Source organism: Gossypium raimondii, chromosome 11, assembly GCF_025698545.1.
Source record: "Gossypium raimondii isolate GPD5lz chromosome 11, ASM2569854v1, whole genome shotgun sequence".
NCBI lineage: Eukaryota > Viridiplantae > Streptophyta > Magnoliopsida > Malvales > Malvaceae > Gossypium > Gossypium raimondii.
In genome coordinates, this window is record NC_068575.1 from 48720260 (window position 1) to 48736231 (window position 15972).

The window sequence follows — 15972 nt, forward strand, 5'->3', positions numbered from 1 at the left end:
ATAATTGAATTATTTTTTATATGTATAAAATTCGGTTTTAATGCCTAAGTAGACGGAATTTAGAACTACTGGGATATTAGTGGCATGCTATTAAGGAACCTTAGCGCGTTCTTTGATTATTAGCACGTTGGTGCTCTCTGATTACTTGCACGATAGTGCTCTCCGTTTAGCACATCTGTGTTCTCTATTCATTAGTGCATAATAATGCACCTCTGTATTTGTTCCGTATATCTAGTGTGTTCTATAAAATCTACTTTGGGCTAAGAATATGAGATAGTAAACTGAAAATAGAATGTGAAATATGTTGTAAATACATGGAATACACGAGTTATATATTCATAAGTTGATTGTGGAATGGATAGTGCCATTGTTTAAATGATACGTGAATAAATTATGGAAATGTATTATATATAGCAAGTGATGACAATTGAGTATTGTGTGATTTTAAATGTTCAGCTTAATATTTTATTATACATATTTTATTGTTTTATTTTTAAATATTCGGATTATAGAAATACCACTGAGTTTTTACTCAGCGTACGGTTTTATTTTTCGTGCGTAGGTTAAGTACTTAAGTTTGATCGCTGATTCAGCATCCAACAACGATCCCGAACTCAAATATGGTGATGTTTATTTCTTTGTGTCGGCATGTACCTAGAGTGTCTAAATATTAGTTATTTTGTGGTTTGATTGTAAATGAAGTTATAGGATTAATTTTGGAGAGTTCATAATTTGGATTAAAATGATGCTTTGATGTCTTATTTCGATGATATAAAATGTTTGAGATTTTTGTCTGTTTGATTTGTAAACTCCGGTAATGCTCCATAACCCGGTTCCGGCGAGGGATACAGGTTGGGGGTGTTATATTACCATTACCGCTTGAGCGGCAGTGTACTTGTCGTCGAAACGAACCAGAGAGCTTTTCATTCGTAAAAATTAATCGAAACGAATAATATAAGAAGTAATTAAATAAAACTATAATATTTTCAAAACGAAGTGTATCGAAAAATTTAGAACAAAACTTGAAAAATTGAGAGAGCTGAGAGAGTTGAGAGAACAGAGAGAATTGAATTTGAGTGAAAAGAATTAAAAATGACCTAGTATTTATAGGGAAAAAAAATTACTGTTGGCCATTAAAAAAATTTACCATTGCCAACATTCAAAAAGCCGTTGGGGAATGATAGTTGGAGGAAAGCGTGTCCAGCTCTCTCTAAAATCAGCCTATTTCTCTAAGTTAAAAAAAAAAAAAAACCTAAAAGGTCAATTACTAAAAATGGCATATTTGCCTTATTTTGCTGTAAATATGTGTATTTTAGAATTTGTTGAATTATTTTAATTGTTTCAAATTCTTTCATGAATGATTTTTTAATTAATTTTTCATGGTTAGGTGACTAAAACGAAAATTTACTTGTGACTAACAGTATAATTTACATAAAAATATTTGAGGCATTCTGAATTGAAGGCTCAAGTTAACATCCATTAGTAAGTTTGCAGTAAGGTGACTTAAATAATCAATTTTGAACAATTGAGAGAAATGGGTAACCAAAGTGTATGCTTGGGTGAATGTAATTTATAGGTCCCTTTATCATACGATTGAATCATTTACTATTCCTGTACTACTAAAAAGAATAAAATCAAATCAAATATTAACTGTTATTTTTAAAAAAATATCATTTACTATTTATGATTTGCAAGTTATATTTTGGAAGCTCTTTATGGTTTGCAAATAAAATATTTTATTTGGAGTTCAGATGCAAATGATAAGAAATAAATTTGATGTCCTTTTACATAGTAAATATTAATTTTTTTAATTTAGTCCTATTTAATATTTACTAGTATATAAATTAAATCAATCTATTTAATAAAAGAAAAGACTAATATGATCCGATTAGGCAGGAAGCTCCATTATATATTTAGAGATAATTACTAAACATTGATGTAGTTGATTCTCTCATTCTTGATTGATTGTAAGACCAGGTTGACAACCAAATTCACCTATGCTACAGCAAAAAAAGGGCAACAATATTGGTAATTTCGATACTGATGATTATGTAGTCTAATATACTGAATTTGATGCCTTCACTAATTAACTTTCTCTTTGACAATGCAGAAGTTAACTAACAAATTTCTTAGATATCAAAATCCCTAACCATTAAAATCATGAATGATTTTGGTTAAAGCCTTATAATGGCTGGAATTGCCTAAACATTGAAGCCAAATTTAACAAGTTAACGGCACTTGACAGATGAGAATATACCATACCTTTGTATTCATAGGAGGAAGTGAAGTTAAATAATAAGATAAAAGTAGTGCATCACCCACAACAACAAATCAAATAGCGTTAAAGAAAGCAGCGCACTGTTATCATTGGTTCTTTTTTTTGGTAAATGCACTGTTATCATTGTTCAGCCAACCAATTTGTACATTAGCATTTATGGATCTCAGTTGGGGAAGTAGTTAAAACTAGGAATAAGGCATATATGAATTCACTTACAACTAGCACACTGTTTAAAAGAAAATTACTCGCTAGTTTTTAGGCAGAAAACTTCACTCAAAAACCCATCAAGTGGACACTGAGTCTATCTCATCATCTTTGAGGTCAGAAAAGAAGGGGTCCTTGAGAAGTTCAGAAGCTGAAGGTCTTGCCCTTGGCTGGGCTATGCATTTCTCGATAAATGCCTTCACTTCTGGATCTGGGACTGTGTTCAAGGCTCGGGGTCTCACGCCAGAGGTGACCTTCTTGTATATTTTGGCAACACTGTCACATTCGCTATAAGGTATCTCCATTGTCACCATCTCAAGCAAGCACATTCCAAACGAGTATATATCCACCATCTCTGTGTAATCTTCCTCGTAAAGCTCCGGTGCCATATATTCCGGTGTCCCTATTATGGAATGTGCACAATGGCTTCTCCCAACTATTGCCGCAAGTCCCAGGTCGCCAATTTTCACCTGGAGATAAAATTAAAACAATTCAAGTTTGCAGTTGTCCTTTCAAAATGTCTCAACAACTTCCCCGTTTTATCCAGGAACTTCCACTTCAAAAATTTTAAATTTCTTCTAGGAACACAGATGTAAATATTAATTAGTTTGTTTGCTCTTAATCCCTAAAAGAATTACTTAAAAGTTACTATGGGTAACTGGTAAATGAAGAAGAGAACTCCACAGTTGACATCCTTCTCTGTTATATGTCACTTCCTCAAATGACTAGAGGAAACAATATGGATCCAGCATTGCCTGCGTATACATCTTTTCTTAGATCCGTTTTCCCCCTCACAACTAAAAACCATTAGGTGACTCAGCAAGCTGCTTAATAATAAAATGGTTATCTAAAATTAGATTGGATGGCCAAAAGGCCTTAGCCTTCAGCTACTAAAATATATTTGGTTATAGATTACTTCAGTGCAATTTGGATCCAGTTTTTAAGTCCTGGAAAGTTAGAATAATTTAGTTGCCTAAATAATCATCTATGAAGTTGTAGTTACAAGGAAATAACATGACAGCGGAGGTAATGTCTCATAAAAGTTGGAAGCCAGTTTTATACATCAATAGGGAATAAGCCCACTTACTTGGCCAATGTTCCCATTGATGAAGATGTTGCTGCAATTTAGATCTCTGTGAATAATGCAAGGGTCATGTGTATGGAGATATTCCAATCCTTCAAGTACCTGCTTTGACCACTTCTTCAAGGCCTTAATGGACACGTGGCGATGCTTTTTCCTGTAAGATCTCAAGTTTCCCGATGTGCAGACCTCAGTGATAAAATTTAATGTGTTATGTTCTCGATCCCTCCAGACACTGTAGCAAACAATGATATACTTGTTTTTCAACGTTCTCAGCAACTGTACCTCGGATTGAAGCCTATTGATAAGCACAGGGTCTTCACTGAAGTTGGTCAATTTCACTTGATTCCAGGCCACCTCTATACCTTCCTCCTGATCAAATGCCCTGTAAACCTTCTTCACTGCACCGGCACCAAGCAAATCATTATAGCGCCCAAAGCGACCAGTGGGATCAACCTCAACAAATGATTCTCCCTCTCGGTCAGACATATTGGTGCTAGCAGCCGGCATCTTCAAAGATTAGAAACAAGAGATAACATTTACAGATTATAGTTGCAAAAATTATTATCCAAACAAAGAATTTTCCAGAAAAAGTACAATCTCGGCAAAACATAACATGAGAAAAACCCTGATCAAATTGAAACAAAATCCAAGATTAGCAGTAAATTAAAAGGGGGGAAAAACATGCCGATTAGCAACGACAAAGTAATTAAGAGAAGTGTTGAACTGGAACAATAATTCAGTGTCAGAGACATGTTTGAGGTTAAGGCATTGATCATACCAAAGTATTCAAGCGATGAATTTTGTTCTTTGATTCAGAACTGAGATTGCATTATCAAACGTACAGTATGATTAGGAAGAAGTAATCTTCTATTGAAATATTAGCAAAAAAAACATGCAATTAAAATTTCTTTATGACAAAATCAATATGATTAGAGAAACGGAAATGAGAAATGACTAGAGCTTGAACAAAAAGAAAGAATGAAAAAGCATTAGTACCATTGAACTACTTCAATTCAATATCCAGAATTTTGCACCAATTAAAAAATCTCTGCAGAATAACAGCCTAATTTGAATTCCTAAACTCATAGGGCGTTCTAGAAGCATGCGAAGTATAATTAATAAAAATAAGAATAAAATTGAAATAATTGATTACAAGTGCATATTAAAACAAAAAAAGAAAGGAAGGAAAAATAAAAAGATATAATGCGGTGTCAAATGTAGAAAGAAAGATCAACAAAAGAGACGCAAATTAAGCAATCAAAGTTGGAAACGGAATTCGAAAAAAAAAAAGAATGACGCCAGGATATAAACAAGAAACGTGAGGAAGTAAACAAAAAAAAGAAAGAAAGAAAAGAGTTACAAAGAATTCAAAGGTTAGAATAGTTCCAATTCGAGGTTAGGATTTAATCAGTCCCACAATTGATCCAGGCCACGGAAGCATCTTTAATCATTTCCAATACGTATCTCTTTTTTCCCGATTGATCAAACGTAAATACTAAGAAAATAAAAGGAATTTGAGATGCATGCATAAAGTTAAAAGACAAAAAAATGGGAGGGGGAGCAGAGAAAGTGAGAGAAAATTACCTTGGACGAAGAGAGGAAAGAAATTTAAACAAGGAGAAAGCAAAAGTTGTTTTGGGTAAGGAGTGAGGTGAGAGAGAGGAGTTTCGTTTGCTTTGCTTTCTTTTTGAGGTGGGAGTTGAGGAGGGTGCAGGGTGAAGCAGGTATTTATAGTTGCCGCGTTTTGCATAAACAATATGTTTAAAAAATGGAGGGTGAAACGATGACGCCCGGGGTGGTGGAAACTGAAAGGCGAATAAGTAAAAAGAAACACGTGGAGGTTGTTAAGGTTGGGGGCGCGTCGGGTAAAATCCCGAAGGGAAAGGAAGGTCAAGGGAGGGATGGTGTTGGAATCTTTTTCTGTTATACCACCTACGGAGAACCAGAAACCTTCCCTCCTTACTCACTAGTCTACAGGCAACACTCATTTTCTCATTTACAATTACAGACACAAAAACTATTTCTTTGTTTGATATTTTATCTCCAACCCACTCTTTTATTTATATAACCATCATCAATCTTTACTACAAATTTAGAAGAACAGGCCATTTCTAGCAATTCTATCTTACAAATATAAATATACATTTACTTTTTACGTCCCAACCAAAATTCTATTTATCATTTACAACGTTTTATCATAATTAAGAATTATGTGAGTTGAATTAATTGTTTTTTATTTATTTCTGGTGACATAAATCAATTAAATCGAATTAAAGAAATTATGAGATTAATTTGTTTTACCTAAAGATGAATCAGTTAGACCAATTAACTTAACCATTCATATAATTTTCTGAAGCCCCACTTTTTTGCTAACTATTGCCTCCAAAAAGCAAGAAGGTGATAGTGATACATAGTACAAACCAAAGTCAAATTACACAAGAAAAGAAGCTTCTCAAAAGCAATATAGCCATTGCTTTCCGTGGTTGGGGAAATTAATACTGTGAGAACATAAAAGTGCAATAAAGTGGAGAAAAAGGAAAGTCACAATTTTGTTCACAAAAAAAGAGAAGAGAGAGAGAGAGAGTTGTAGAGCTGAAGTGGGTGTCTACTGTGGAAAGCTCGCTTCACTCGTGAAGAAAAAAGAAAGAGAGAAAAATTATGAATTCATGAAATAGCCGTGGGCGAATCACCATCAGATAACACTTTATAAATCTCAACAACGTCATGGAAAAGCGGTGCAACTGCTAGGATTAAATTTGGTCAACTTGGCAGTTTATGCATACATCCCAATCAGAACCTGGCTACAATTGTGGGATCTTTGAGGAGTTCCATCAAGGTATAGATGACAGGTTCATCTCCTTTGCCTTTTGCCTTTTTGCTTCCTACGTTTGGAACACCCCAGAAATCACCCTAAACCACTGAATTTTGAGAATAAAATTGTTGATTCGCTTTTGATGGTGGTAACAATTTACAGGCAGGCTGGTATTTCACGGGGAAACAATGAGACTCCACAGTCCTCTCCCTAGGCGTGAGCAATTAAATGGAAATATCAAAGAAGTTAGAAGTAAGCCTACAAAAGTATCAGATAAACTATATATGGAGACATTGCCTCATCTTCTGGGTGTGATTTTATGAAACATGATACATTGGATTTCATACTCGACCTTATGTCTTAATGATTTTCCTACGACTGTATCTTGTATTCTTCCAAACCTCCCACCTCCTAAAGCATATCTACCAGATAAATGCCTGCATTTCACTATACTATAATATTCGAATTGATAATTTTTAATGAACTTAAAAGGAAAACAAATGAAATGAAATAATTTAAATATTTGATAATGAAGTTTTGACATTGTTATACTCCTTCCCCAATAATGATACGTGACAGAACGAAGGATGACTTGCCCAAACAAGTGCCCACAGGTGGCCTTCCATTCCACACCTTTCATGGTGGCTCTCCATCTAATCATTCATGACTAGATACTCGCAAACCCCACTCGAGCCAACCAAGAGGCCACTTGTTGCAAGCAACCTGCATTTAGCTACCCGTTACGAACCCTCTATGAGGACTATTGAGGGACTACTAAGGCATAACAACCTAATACAACCTCAGCAAGGAGAATGTCAAAACAAGACCACATAGTATTATGCATGGCGACAATTGACATGCAATAGACCTGCTACTTAATCGACCACCCAGGAAGGCCTACCATCCGTATTATCAATGACATGACACTACCAGATAGGGACCCTTGTATATACCTTGAAGCACGAAGGCTAAAAGATCCTTCTCCTTTCTCTCCTCCTTAGCTTTACACTTCGGTTCTCTGCTTGTCATAAGTGAACCAACCCTCCACTCACCATTACCTTCTCTTACTTGTCTTCTCCTTAATGGTTTCCTGTATCAATAATTGATGCGGTGAGCATAGATTAAACACCATGGCTCATTCTTCCATTGATGCCCTTGTGAACCCCACAAACCCAAACCCATAACTCCCTTTAACCCAAGCACAAACCCAACAACATGTGCAAGGCACTCATCAGTCACCTCTCAACTTTGATTAGCAATACAGAACTCAACCTCTACCAAGTACCTCTTCCACCCTCCTTCGTGACACTCATGCTTGTCCACCTTAGAATCAGTTTCCACCTCCACCTTGGCGGTATGCCTACCCTCCCTAGGGTTAAATGGAACAACACTGTCCATATTCTATGAAAAATAATAAGTATTTTATATAAATATAAGTGCTAAATCAAATTTGTAGTTGGGAAGAGTTGGTTACCCTTTTTTGATCTTTTATTGTTATTTTTTCCAAAATTGAGGGCGGTTAAATCTAAAAAAGGGTGAAAATGTTCCAAAGAAGTCCCAATTTTGTAATGAATTAAACTTAACCAATGATTTAATTCTCATAAAAGCATTGTCGTTTTGGGCCAAGTAGATACCAAAAAGTGATTTTTCAAAAAAATCAAGAGAATATAATAAATTTATAATGTTATAAATAAAAGATTATGATCAAATTAGTCTTAGATCAAATCAGTCTTAGAGCTAAACCTAAACCTTATTTTTTCCTATTGCTTGCAAATATTTGCAAATGTTATAATAAATTTGAATTTTCAATTAATATATCAAAACGAAAAGAGAGAAAATAATAGAAAATAAATATAATATGTAAATGGTATAATATATAAATGAATAAATACACATATAAAAAATAAAATTAGGAGAAAAACTTTCTTGTAAACGGTATAATATCTAAACGGTAATAGCTTTTTATATTTATTAATAGGCTAACACCCTAAACTAATATAAAATAAAGTTAATTTAGTCTTAAATTTCTTTTTTAACTTTCTCATATTTTATTATGGAAATCACATTACCATGTCGATGGGAAAATAACTCTTAAGGGAAAGTTAGATTCTAAGAAAAGTAAATGAAATTTGAAATACTAAACATTGAAATCACTATCCAACTAATAAATTTCCAAGAAAGTGACAACTTTTCATAATACCAAATGCTACCTTAGGATAAACTGCCTAAATAGTCACTTTAGTTTTTTAGCGAGTTCCTGTTCTGGTCACTGGAAGTTTTTTTCTTTGTTAATTTCGTCACTCTCATTAGGTGAATTTTCAATTCTAGTCACTCCATCATTAAAATGTATTTGGTCACCAAACGGAACGCCAATGTGACTTTCTTTTGATTGGTATAATGATAAATTTAGTCCCTAATATTCTACACATTTTATCAAATTGATTCTACTTCTAAAAAATTCAATATATTTTATTATTCTAAATATTAAAAATAAAATTATAAAATTATAAAGATAAAATAACTCAACCATTTTATGAAATAAAATTAAATTATGAAAGCTATAAAATATAAAATTATAAAACTAAAAAAGAAAAGAAAAGAAAAAGGTGGAGTCCTTTTAAATTAAAATATTATTATCGTTTATAAATGGTGTTGCCTAACATGTTGACTCATCGCCTTTTTCTAATTCATTTCAATTCATTCTCATAAATAATTTTTTACCACCTAAATTTCGTAAATAATATATTTTTGGTATTATTTAAATAAAAAAAACCCCTCATTTTCTATTGAAAGAAAAAAGACGTTTGTTTTTTATTTAGTTTTAAGCACTTCAAAATCCTAAACTGGGTTTTCTAGAAAATAAGGAAAAGTGTCCTTTCTCTTTCTTGGTTTTTTCCTCATATTTCACTCTTGAATTTTGGGTGCTAACAAACTTTAGGCTTTAATTTTTATTTTAGGTTGCGAGATAGGTTTTATTTTTTCTTGTTAAAAAGATGTGAGTTTTCAGCAAACATAGTGAAAAAAAATTAAAATTAAAATTGAAAATGAAAATTGTAGTGTGAAATAAGACAATAAACTAATTAACTAGAGAATAGGTGAGGTATATGTCACGGGTAGCGTATATAAGCTCTTGACGAATATGCGCAGAATGTCTCATGGAGGTCAATTGATTAAAAGGGGCTCATTTGACCCGCTTGAATTGACTCAACTCGTGAAATACACGAAAAAACTTATTTACTGATAGCCTCGGTGACCCAATGAAACACTCTAGTAAAACTAAAGTTACCAATGTAATTATTAGAAATCCTAAAAGATAAGATTATATAGAGATTAATAACTTTAGAACTCTCATCTTGTAAATAGGCATTAATCGCAATTGTTGACGTAATTCGATTTGTACCGTTGGATTTGAGGAGCTTAACTATTTATAATCACTCAATTGTATTTATTTAAAGTAATAGAATTCATTAAGAGTATCTACTCAAACGCTTAGCTTGTTATTATTCGCTTAACTTTTTTTTATTTGATATAAGTTTTTTTATCTTTTCAAATTTGTTTCCGTTTTGTTTTTAAAATTAACTTAAACCAATTTTAATACAAAAAAAAAACACCTAAAAGCATGCAGTTTATCATACTAAAATTTTAGCCATATGACACAAACATAATCAATAGGGAGAAAAAGAAGGTAAAGTTGGAAAGAGCAAGGCTGAAACAACGATCCATTGTCTTTTATTCTGCTATTTAGTGAAACAACGTTAATTAATTCATGAGTGATATTTAAAAATAGGCTTAATTTATAAATTAATATCTAAATTATACTCTCTCTTTTTAATTGATATATCAACATTTTTTATCACTTGTTATCTAAAATGATACCTAAATTATATTATGTTATCTAAATTATCCTAGCCATTAAATAAAATCTCTTAACCTATCAATTTTTTGACATGCGACAATTTTAATTAAAAATAAGTTAAATATTATTTCCTTAAACTTCTTTTTTTTTTTTAAATTATATTTGTTTCTTTTATTTTTCACCCAAGAATTCTAACGAAAGAAAATTCAAGAATCTATTAAAAGCTTATCTAAACTCTATTTTTGGCAACAAAACTCATATTTCGATGAGTTTTTTTCTTTTCTGTTTTAACCCTCAATTTTGTTCTTTTCTCACCCTGATTCAAAACATTTGTAATATTTTTCTTATAAATAACTTTCTCCATTCTCCTCTAATAATTAATGTTGGCGAACCTCTATAATAATATTAAAAAATTAGATAAATCATGAAATCTATATACTAGAAAGAAGTTGAGTAAAATAATGATAAGAGGATTGCAAAGAAAATGATTTTTTATATAAATAATATAAAAATTATTTAATTACAAAAATGGATTGAGAAACAAATTATTTACGAAAATGGATTGTTTTCAACAATGCTCAATGGTTCCGCTTATCTAAATTAAACATTTTTTATTTTCAATTTTATCTAAATTCAAATATGCTACATAATGAATTGAAACATAAGCCCTTCTCATTTTTTATTTATTTTTAAATTCAAATATGCTAGGGAATGAATTGAATGTTTAAAGTTAGATAAACTTGAGGAATTTTTTTAGGGATATATTTGGATAATTTAAATGAGATTTTATATAATTTTTAATTTAATTGTTTTAAAATTAAAATTAAAATGAGAAGGATTTATTTTTTATTCTTATATTTTTAAGGGTTATTTAAATTTAATTTTAAAAGGAAAGACCTAAAATGCAAATAGACCAAAAGTTGAAAACCATTTAATTTGGTTTCATCCACACTCCTTTATTCAACCAATCTAAAAAAAATAATTGCTTCACCAGATCCTTAAACATTTTATATAATCACACTTCAGTCCAATGTCGTCGATGTGCCAAGTAATGATTAAAGCATGATTGAAGAAAAAGTAAGTTGATACCGCTTGACATAAGGACAACACCGTTGGATACGGTTGAAAACGGTCCATTTTCGTAAATAATTTTCCCTTAAATTAATTATTTTCGTCATTAATTAATTTTTTTAATTATTTATATAAAAAAACCAAAAGAAAGTTATCCAACAGTTAAAAAAAAAGTGCATCATAAAGGAAGAAAGAATCGTGAAAATAGAGAATGAAGATTTGAGAAGTTTAAATTTAATTAAATTCTATATTTTTTTTCCTATTTTAAATTTAATTTAAAAGTGTCACGTGTTTGATTAAAAGATTTTTATTTCTTAAATGCTAGGATAATTTAACTAAAAAATATAATTTAAATATGGGTAAGAAAATATCGTTTAAGTACTATTTTATGATTTAAATCCTTACCAGAGAAGGGTGCATCGCTCCTGATCTACTTCACGGGCGCCTCTCCTATCAAATATACTAGCCTGCCATTCCCATATCCATTACTAGTTAACTGCTGCTTTCCCTTTGCAGACATTGGTTCAAGTACCATTTAGAGGTATCACATTCCCTTCCTCTATATGCTCTTCTAAGTTCTAAGCACAATGCCAATTCTGCATCACCGTCAGAAGATAGTGGTGGTTCCTTGCAGAGCATCACAAACCTAAAACCATGATCTCGTTACATCCAGACCTTCAATCACTTTTGACATTAACACTATTTAAAGTAGCAATAGCTGTCCGCCCAGCTATGTAAAACATTGGGTCCGAATTCACCACCTCTCTGAACAGTTGTGCTTAGCCCAGAAAGTGCCTCATTCATCTCTTCATACAAAAGGGTAAAGTCATACATCAATCTTTTGAGATTCTCAAATAAATTTATGCCGCATAAGATGCTATTCTAATCTTACAGAACAAAATCATGCAGAGCATATAGGCACTTTCATCTTTATACCCTTTGCCATGGGTAGTAATGGAGCCATCCTATCCCATTTCCTAATATATATCCCAACAATCAGAGAGCTTTATGGATTATAATCATCCAAGTCAATGTCAGATAATAAGATTTTATGTAACAAAATAGAGCACATTTCATATTTGAATCTGTCTTATATTTTCATTAAAAGAAAAAGAAAAAACCAAAACTAAGATGATAAAAAACCCTGAAAGGGTAGTACATACATCTACCGTTTAAACACAAATGGGTACAAACAAGTCAGTAGCATCAAACTATAATACCATTGGTACTTTAAGACAACTATTACCATGGAGGATTAGAACCCTCCCTTACAGAAGGTGATCTGGAATTCATGCTGCCATCCCTTCCAAACCTTGAAACACTTCTTACACTTTTAGGAGTAGACACCCCAGGGCTTGCACCTCGATAACTGGCACGAAGAGTTTCATCCACCGACGAAGAGGACTTTGCAATTGCACTTCTTACAAATTTCTGGGCAGCAGGGGACAGCGTACGTACACTTGGACTAGCACTACCCCCTCTATAAGGTGAGGGCAACGGTGGCTTCTTAAACATCTTTGACCTCTCTCTCAATTTCCGAGCTGCATCCCTTGATAAGGAGTGTGCCTTCACATCTCTGGCAGGAGGACAAGGAATCTTAAAATGAGGCCCATCACCGCTACCACCAATATCTATTGGTGTATCCTCAGCTTCCAACCTCAGAGGTGTCCCTTCGATTTCACCCCATGTAATAAAGGGGGATTCATCGACACCTGGTGCAGGTGAAGGTGTTCTTACAAAACTATAACCATTCTCGGCTTTCTTCCCAGATTCGACATAAAACTGATTTGGGGTCCTCCTCAAATCCTCCAAATCATACTTTTTGCCCTTATCCTGATCCCTACCTGACATAGGCATTGGAGTCGCACCGGCAACAGGAGTATATAACACCTCCACGGATCCATCATCTCTTGGCCTAGAATCCATCACTTTACCATGAAATCGTGTGTTACCACGATTTATCTCCTTTGTCAAACTCTTCAATCTTATTGCTCGTTCCTCCTCAGTCAACGGGGCCTCACCCCGATCAGCAGGATGATACATCAATAAATTCTTGGCCGTATATTTCCACCCTTCCAATGTGCTCGTTGGCTGATCAGACGTTCCATATCCATCAGTGATCCTATCCCTCTTCACATCCTCGATTAATTTAACATCCCCCTCCGTATTTTCGCTCTGGGTTAAATACCCATACTTCTCTTTCTTCTTCCTGTTAACCTTCTCTAAAATCTTAGAAAAACTATCGTTATCCTCGCTCGTATACCTCCTAAAAAACTCATCTAAGGACAATTTCGTATCAACCTCTTCCTCGCTTTCCCTACAATCACCCTCACCGGATAATCCCCTACCTAAAACACTTGGGGTTTGGGGGGTTTTGCCATCAATTTCATCAAAAGGAGTAAAATTCCTCGTAAAAGTAGAACCAGGGGTTTGCGTTAGGCCTCTACCCTCGGAATTTGCATTATTTACCTTTTTGCCGCGGCGCTCGATGATCTTCAATTGGGCATCACGGATTTGAATCGGATCGCCGGTCTTGACGGCTTCGAGCCAATCAAGTCGGTCTCGGAGCTTGGAAATATCGGGGAAGAAATCGCGTTCGACGATCTTCTCGATGGCGGCGACGTAGGAATCTTCGTCAAGGACGCGGGAGCGTTTCCTGGTAGGACCACTTGGGGTGATTGAGGAAGAAGAGGTAGGAATTCGAAGAGCGTTGTCGGAATATGGAGACGGAGACGGTGACGAAACGTGACGGGGAGAGTGGCCTGGAGATCGAAGCATCGTGTCTCAGAAATAGGGTTTTCAAAGAAATTGAAATTTGATTTTAGGGATTCCATTGTTTTATCTCTCATCTTATATTTATACGCTAGAATGCGTCGCTGGCCTCCTTCTGTAAAATATAATTTCATTTTTAAATACGTTTCGGTTTTTAAATTTTAATTTAATTATTATACAAATTACAAGTAATTAAAATATTATATCAGATCAAATGAATACATAGGGGTATCAAAATTTATGTTAAATAAATTATTAATATGCAAAATATATTATAATATTTACACATAAAATTTATTAGGGTTACAAATATTACATTGTGCAAAATTTGTGGCATAAATATTTAACGAAAAATACTATGAGTTAGGAAATGACATGAAAATACGGTACAATAAGAAATATTTATATTATATATAATCTCTTTTATTGAATCAGTATCCTCTAGTAGTGAAGTCTCAATTTAATTGTAAATTTATTAAAATCTTATTTATTTTATAAATAAATAAATATTACTTTACTATAATAAATATATGAATGGGTTAAATTTTATTATTTCAATCAAAATTTATATTTAATTTTATATTAATTTTAATAACTTTATTACATATTTATTTTATCCACATGATTGTTGTGTGCCATAATATAATAACAAAACGTTATTCACATGCAAGAATGCGTCACAATTTACTTTTAACCGGTATAAATGTTTTTAAAGTGTGATAAAAGGAGGATATTATGTTGATGTTTAGTGAGAACTAGTTCTAGTTGTTTTAATTAATATCACTTGAACTTGTTTTCCAGTGATTCTAAAGTTTTTTTTTTTGGTGTAAAAATAAACTAATTTAAAGAAAAACAAAGCCTAAATCTACATCTTTATTCGACAACTGTACCTAAGTTCTGCTTGATTTCTTTATTTGAATCTTGAGATAAATCCTACGTATGAGAGCTAGTATATCGTCTTGTCCAACAAACAGAAATCTTGATGGTCTCTGCTAGACTCCATGTTAAACTTTTGAAAACAAATAGGTTCCTATTTTTCCATATGCACCATGCAACTAGCCCAAAAAGGGTGGGCCATGAAGTTTTGGCCCATGTTAGCCACTCGTGATGCCTTAAATTTTCCTCCACCCATTCAAAAATATTACTTGAAAAGAATTGGGTTTGCCAGTTTGGAGGCACAATGTTTAACCAAACTTCTTTAGTTGTTGGGCAATCTCTGAGAATGTGTAGAACGTCTTCTGTGTTATGTTGACAGATTGGGCAAGAGGTGTTATGGTTGAGTCCTCTTTGCGCTCTTTCTAAATTGGTGAGCAACCGTTGTTTGCAATCTAACCATAGGTAGAACCGAATACGTTGGGGGACCTGGATTGTAACACCCCTAACTCGAATCCGTCGCTGGAACAAGGCTACGGAGCATTGCTGGAGTTTACAAATCAAACAAACAGAAAATGAAAAAATTTCATATCATATAGCATTCATGTCAAAACCAATCAAAATCACACATATTATCCCTTATACAAGTCCTTGAGACCTAAATTATGCATTAGACACAAATCGGGACTAAATCGAAAACTAATAATTTTTTTAACACATGCTCGTGTGGTCAGTCTATGTGGATCACACGGTCAAGGGACTCGCCCGTGTTTCAGACTGTGTGGACATTCGAAATAAGGACACACGGTCGTGTCCCAGCCCATGTCCAAAATTATGGGCTTACTAACTTGGGTCACACGGCCAAGCCACACGCCCGTGTGAAAATACTTAGGCATTTTGTTTTGTGCAATTAAAAGATACAGGGGAACACGGTCGTGTCACCTGGCCGTGTGTCACACACGACTGAGACACACGCCCGTGTCTCTACCCGTGTGGACAGAAATAGGTCATTTTACAAACCA

The 15972-nt window shown here is 33.5% G+C and overlaps 2 protein-coding genes across 4 annotated transcripts; both read right to left on the reverse strand.

The window, feature by feature from the left end:
• Nucleotides 1–2336: 2336 nt before the first annotated feature.
• Nucleotides 2337–5307, reverse strand: LOC105803427 (probable serine/threonine-protein kinase WNK11). 3 transcript variants are annotated; one of them, XM_012635614.2, is made up of 4 exons: nucleotides 5151–5307; nucleotides 4345–4384; nucleotides 3570–4073; nucleotides 2337–2952 (listed from the first exon to the last, which is right to left on the reverse strand). In XM_012635614.2, exons 3-4 carry the CDS (start codon nucleotides 4071–4073, stop codon nucleotides 2563–2565), a joined length of 894 nt encoding a protein of 297 aa, XP_012491068.1. In that variant the 5' UTR covers nucleotides 4345–4384; nucleotides 5151–5307; the 3' UTR covers nucleotides 2337–2562. The 3 variants fall into 3 exon arrangements, with proteins under 3 accessions (XP_012491068.1, XP_012491067.1, XP_012491066.1); XM_012635613.2 differs by lacking the exon at nucleotides 4345–4384 and having other exon boundaries at nucleotides 5151–5283; XM_012635612.2 differs by lacking the exons at nucleotides 4345–4384; nucleotides 5151–5307 and adding an exon at nucleotides 4563–5131.
• Nucleotides 5308–12376: 7069 nt separating this feature from the next.
• Nucleotides 12377–14152, reverse strand: LOC105803426 (uncharacterized). Its single transcript, XM_012635611.2, has one exon. It carries the CDS (start codon nucleotides 14081–14083, stop codon nucleotides 12548–12550), a length of 1536 nt encoding a protein of 511 aa, XP_012491065.1. The 5' UTR covers nucleotides 14084–14152; the 3' UTR covers nucleotides 12377–12547.
• Between the last annotated feature and the right edge of the window lie 1820 nt (nucleotides 14153–15972).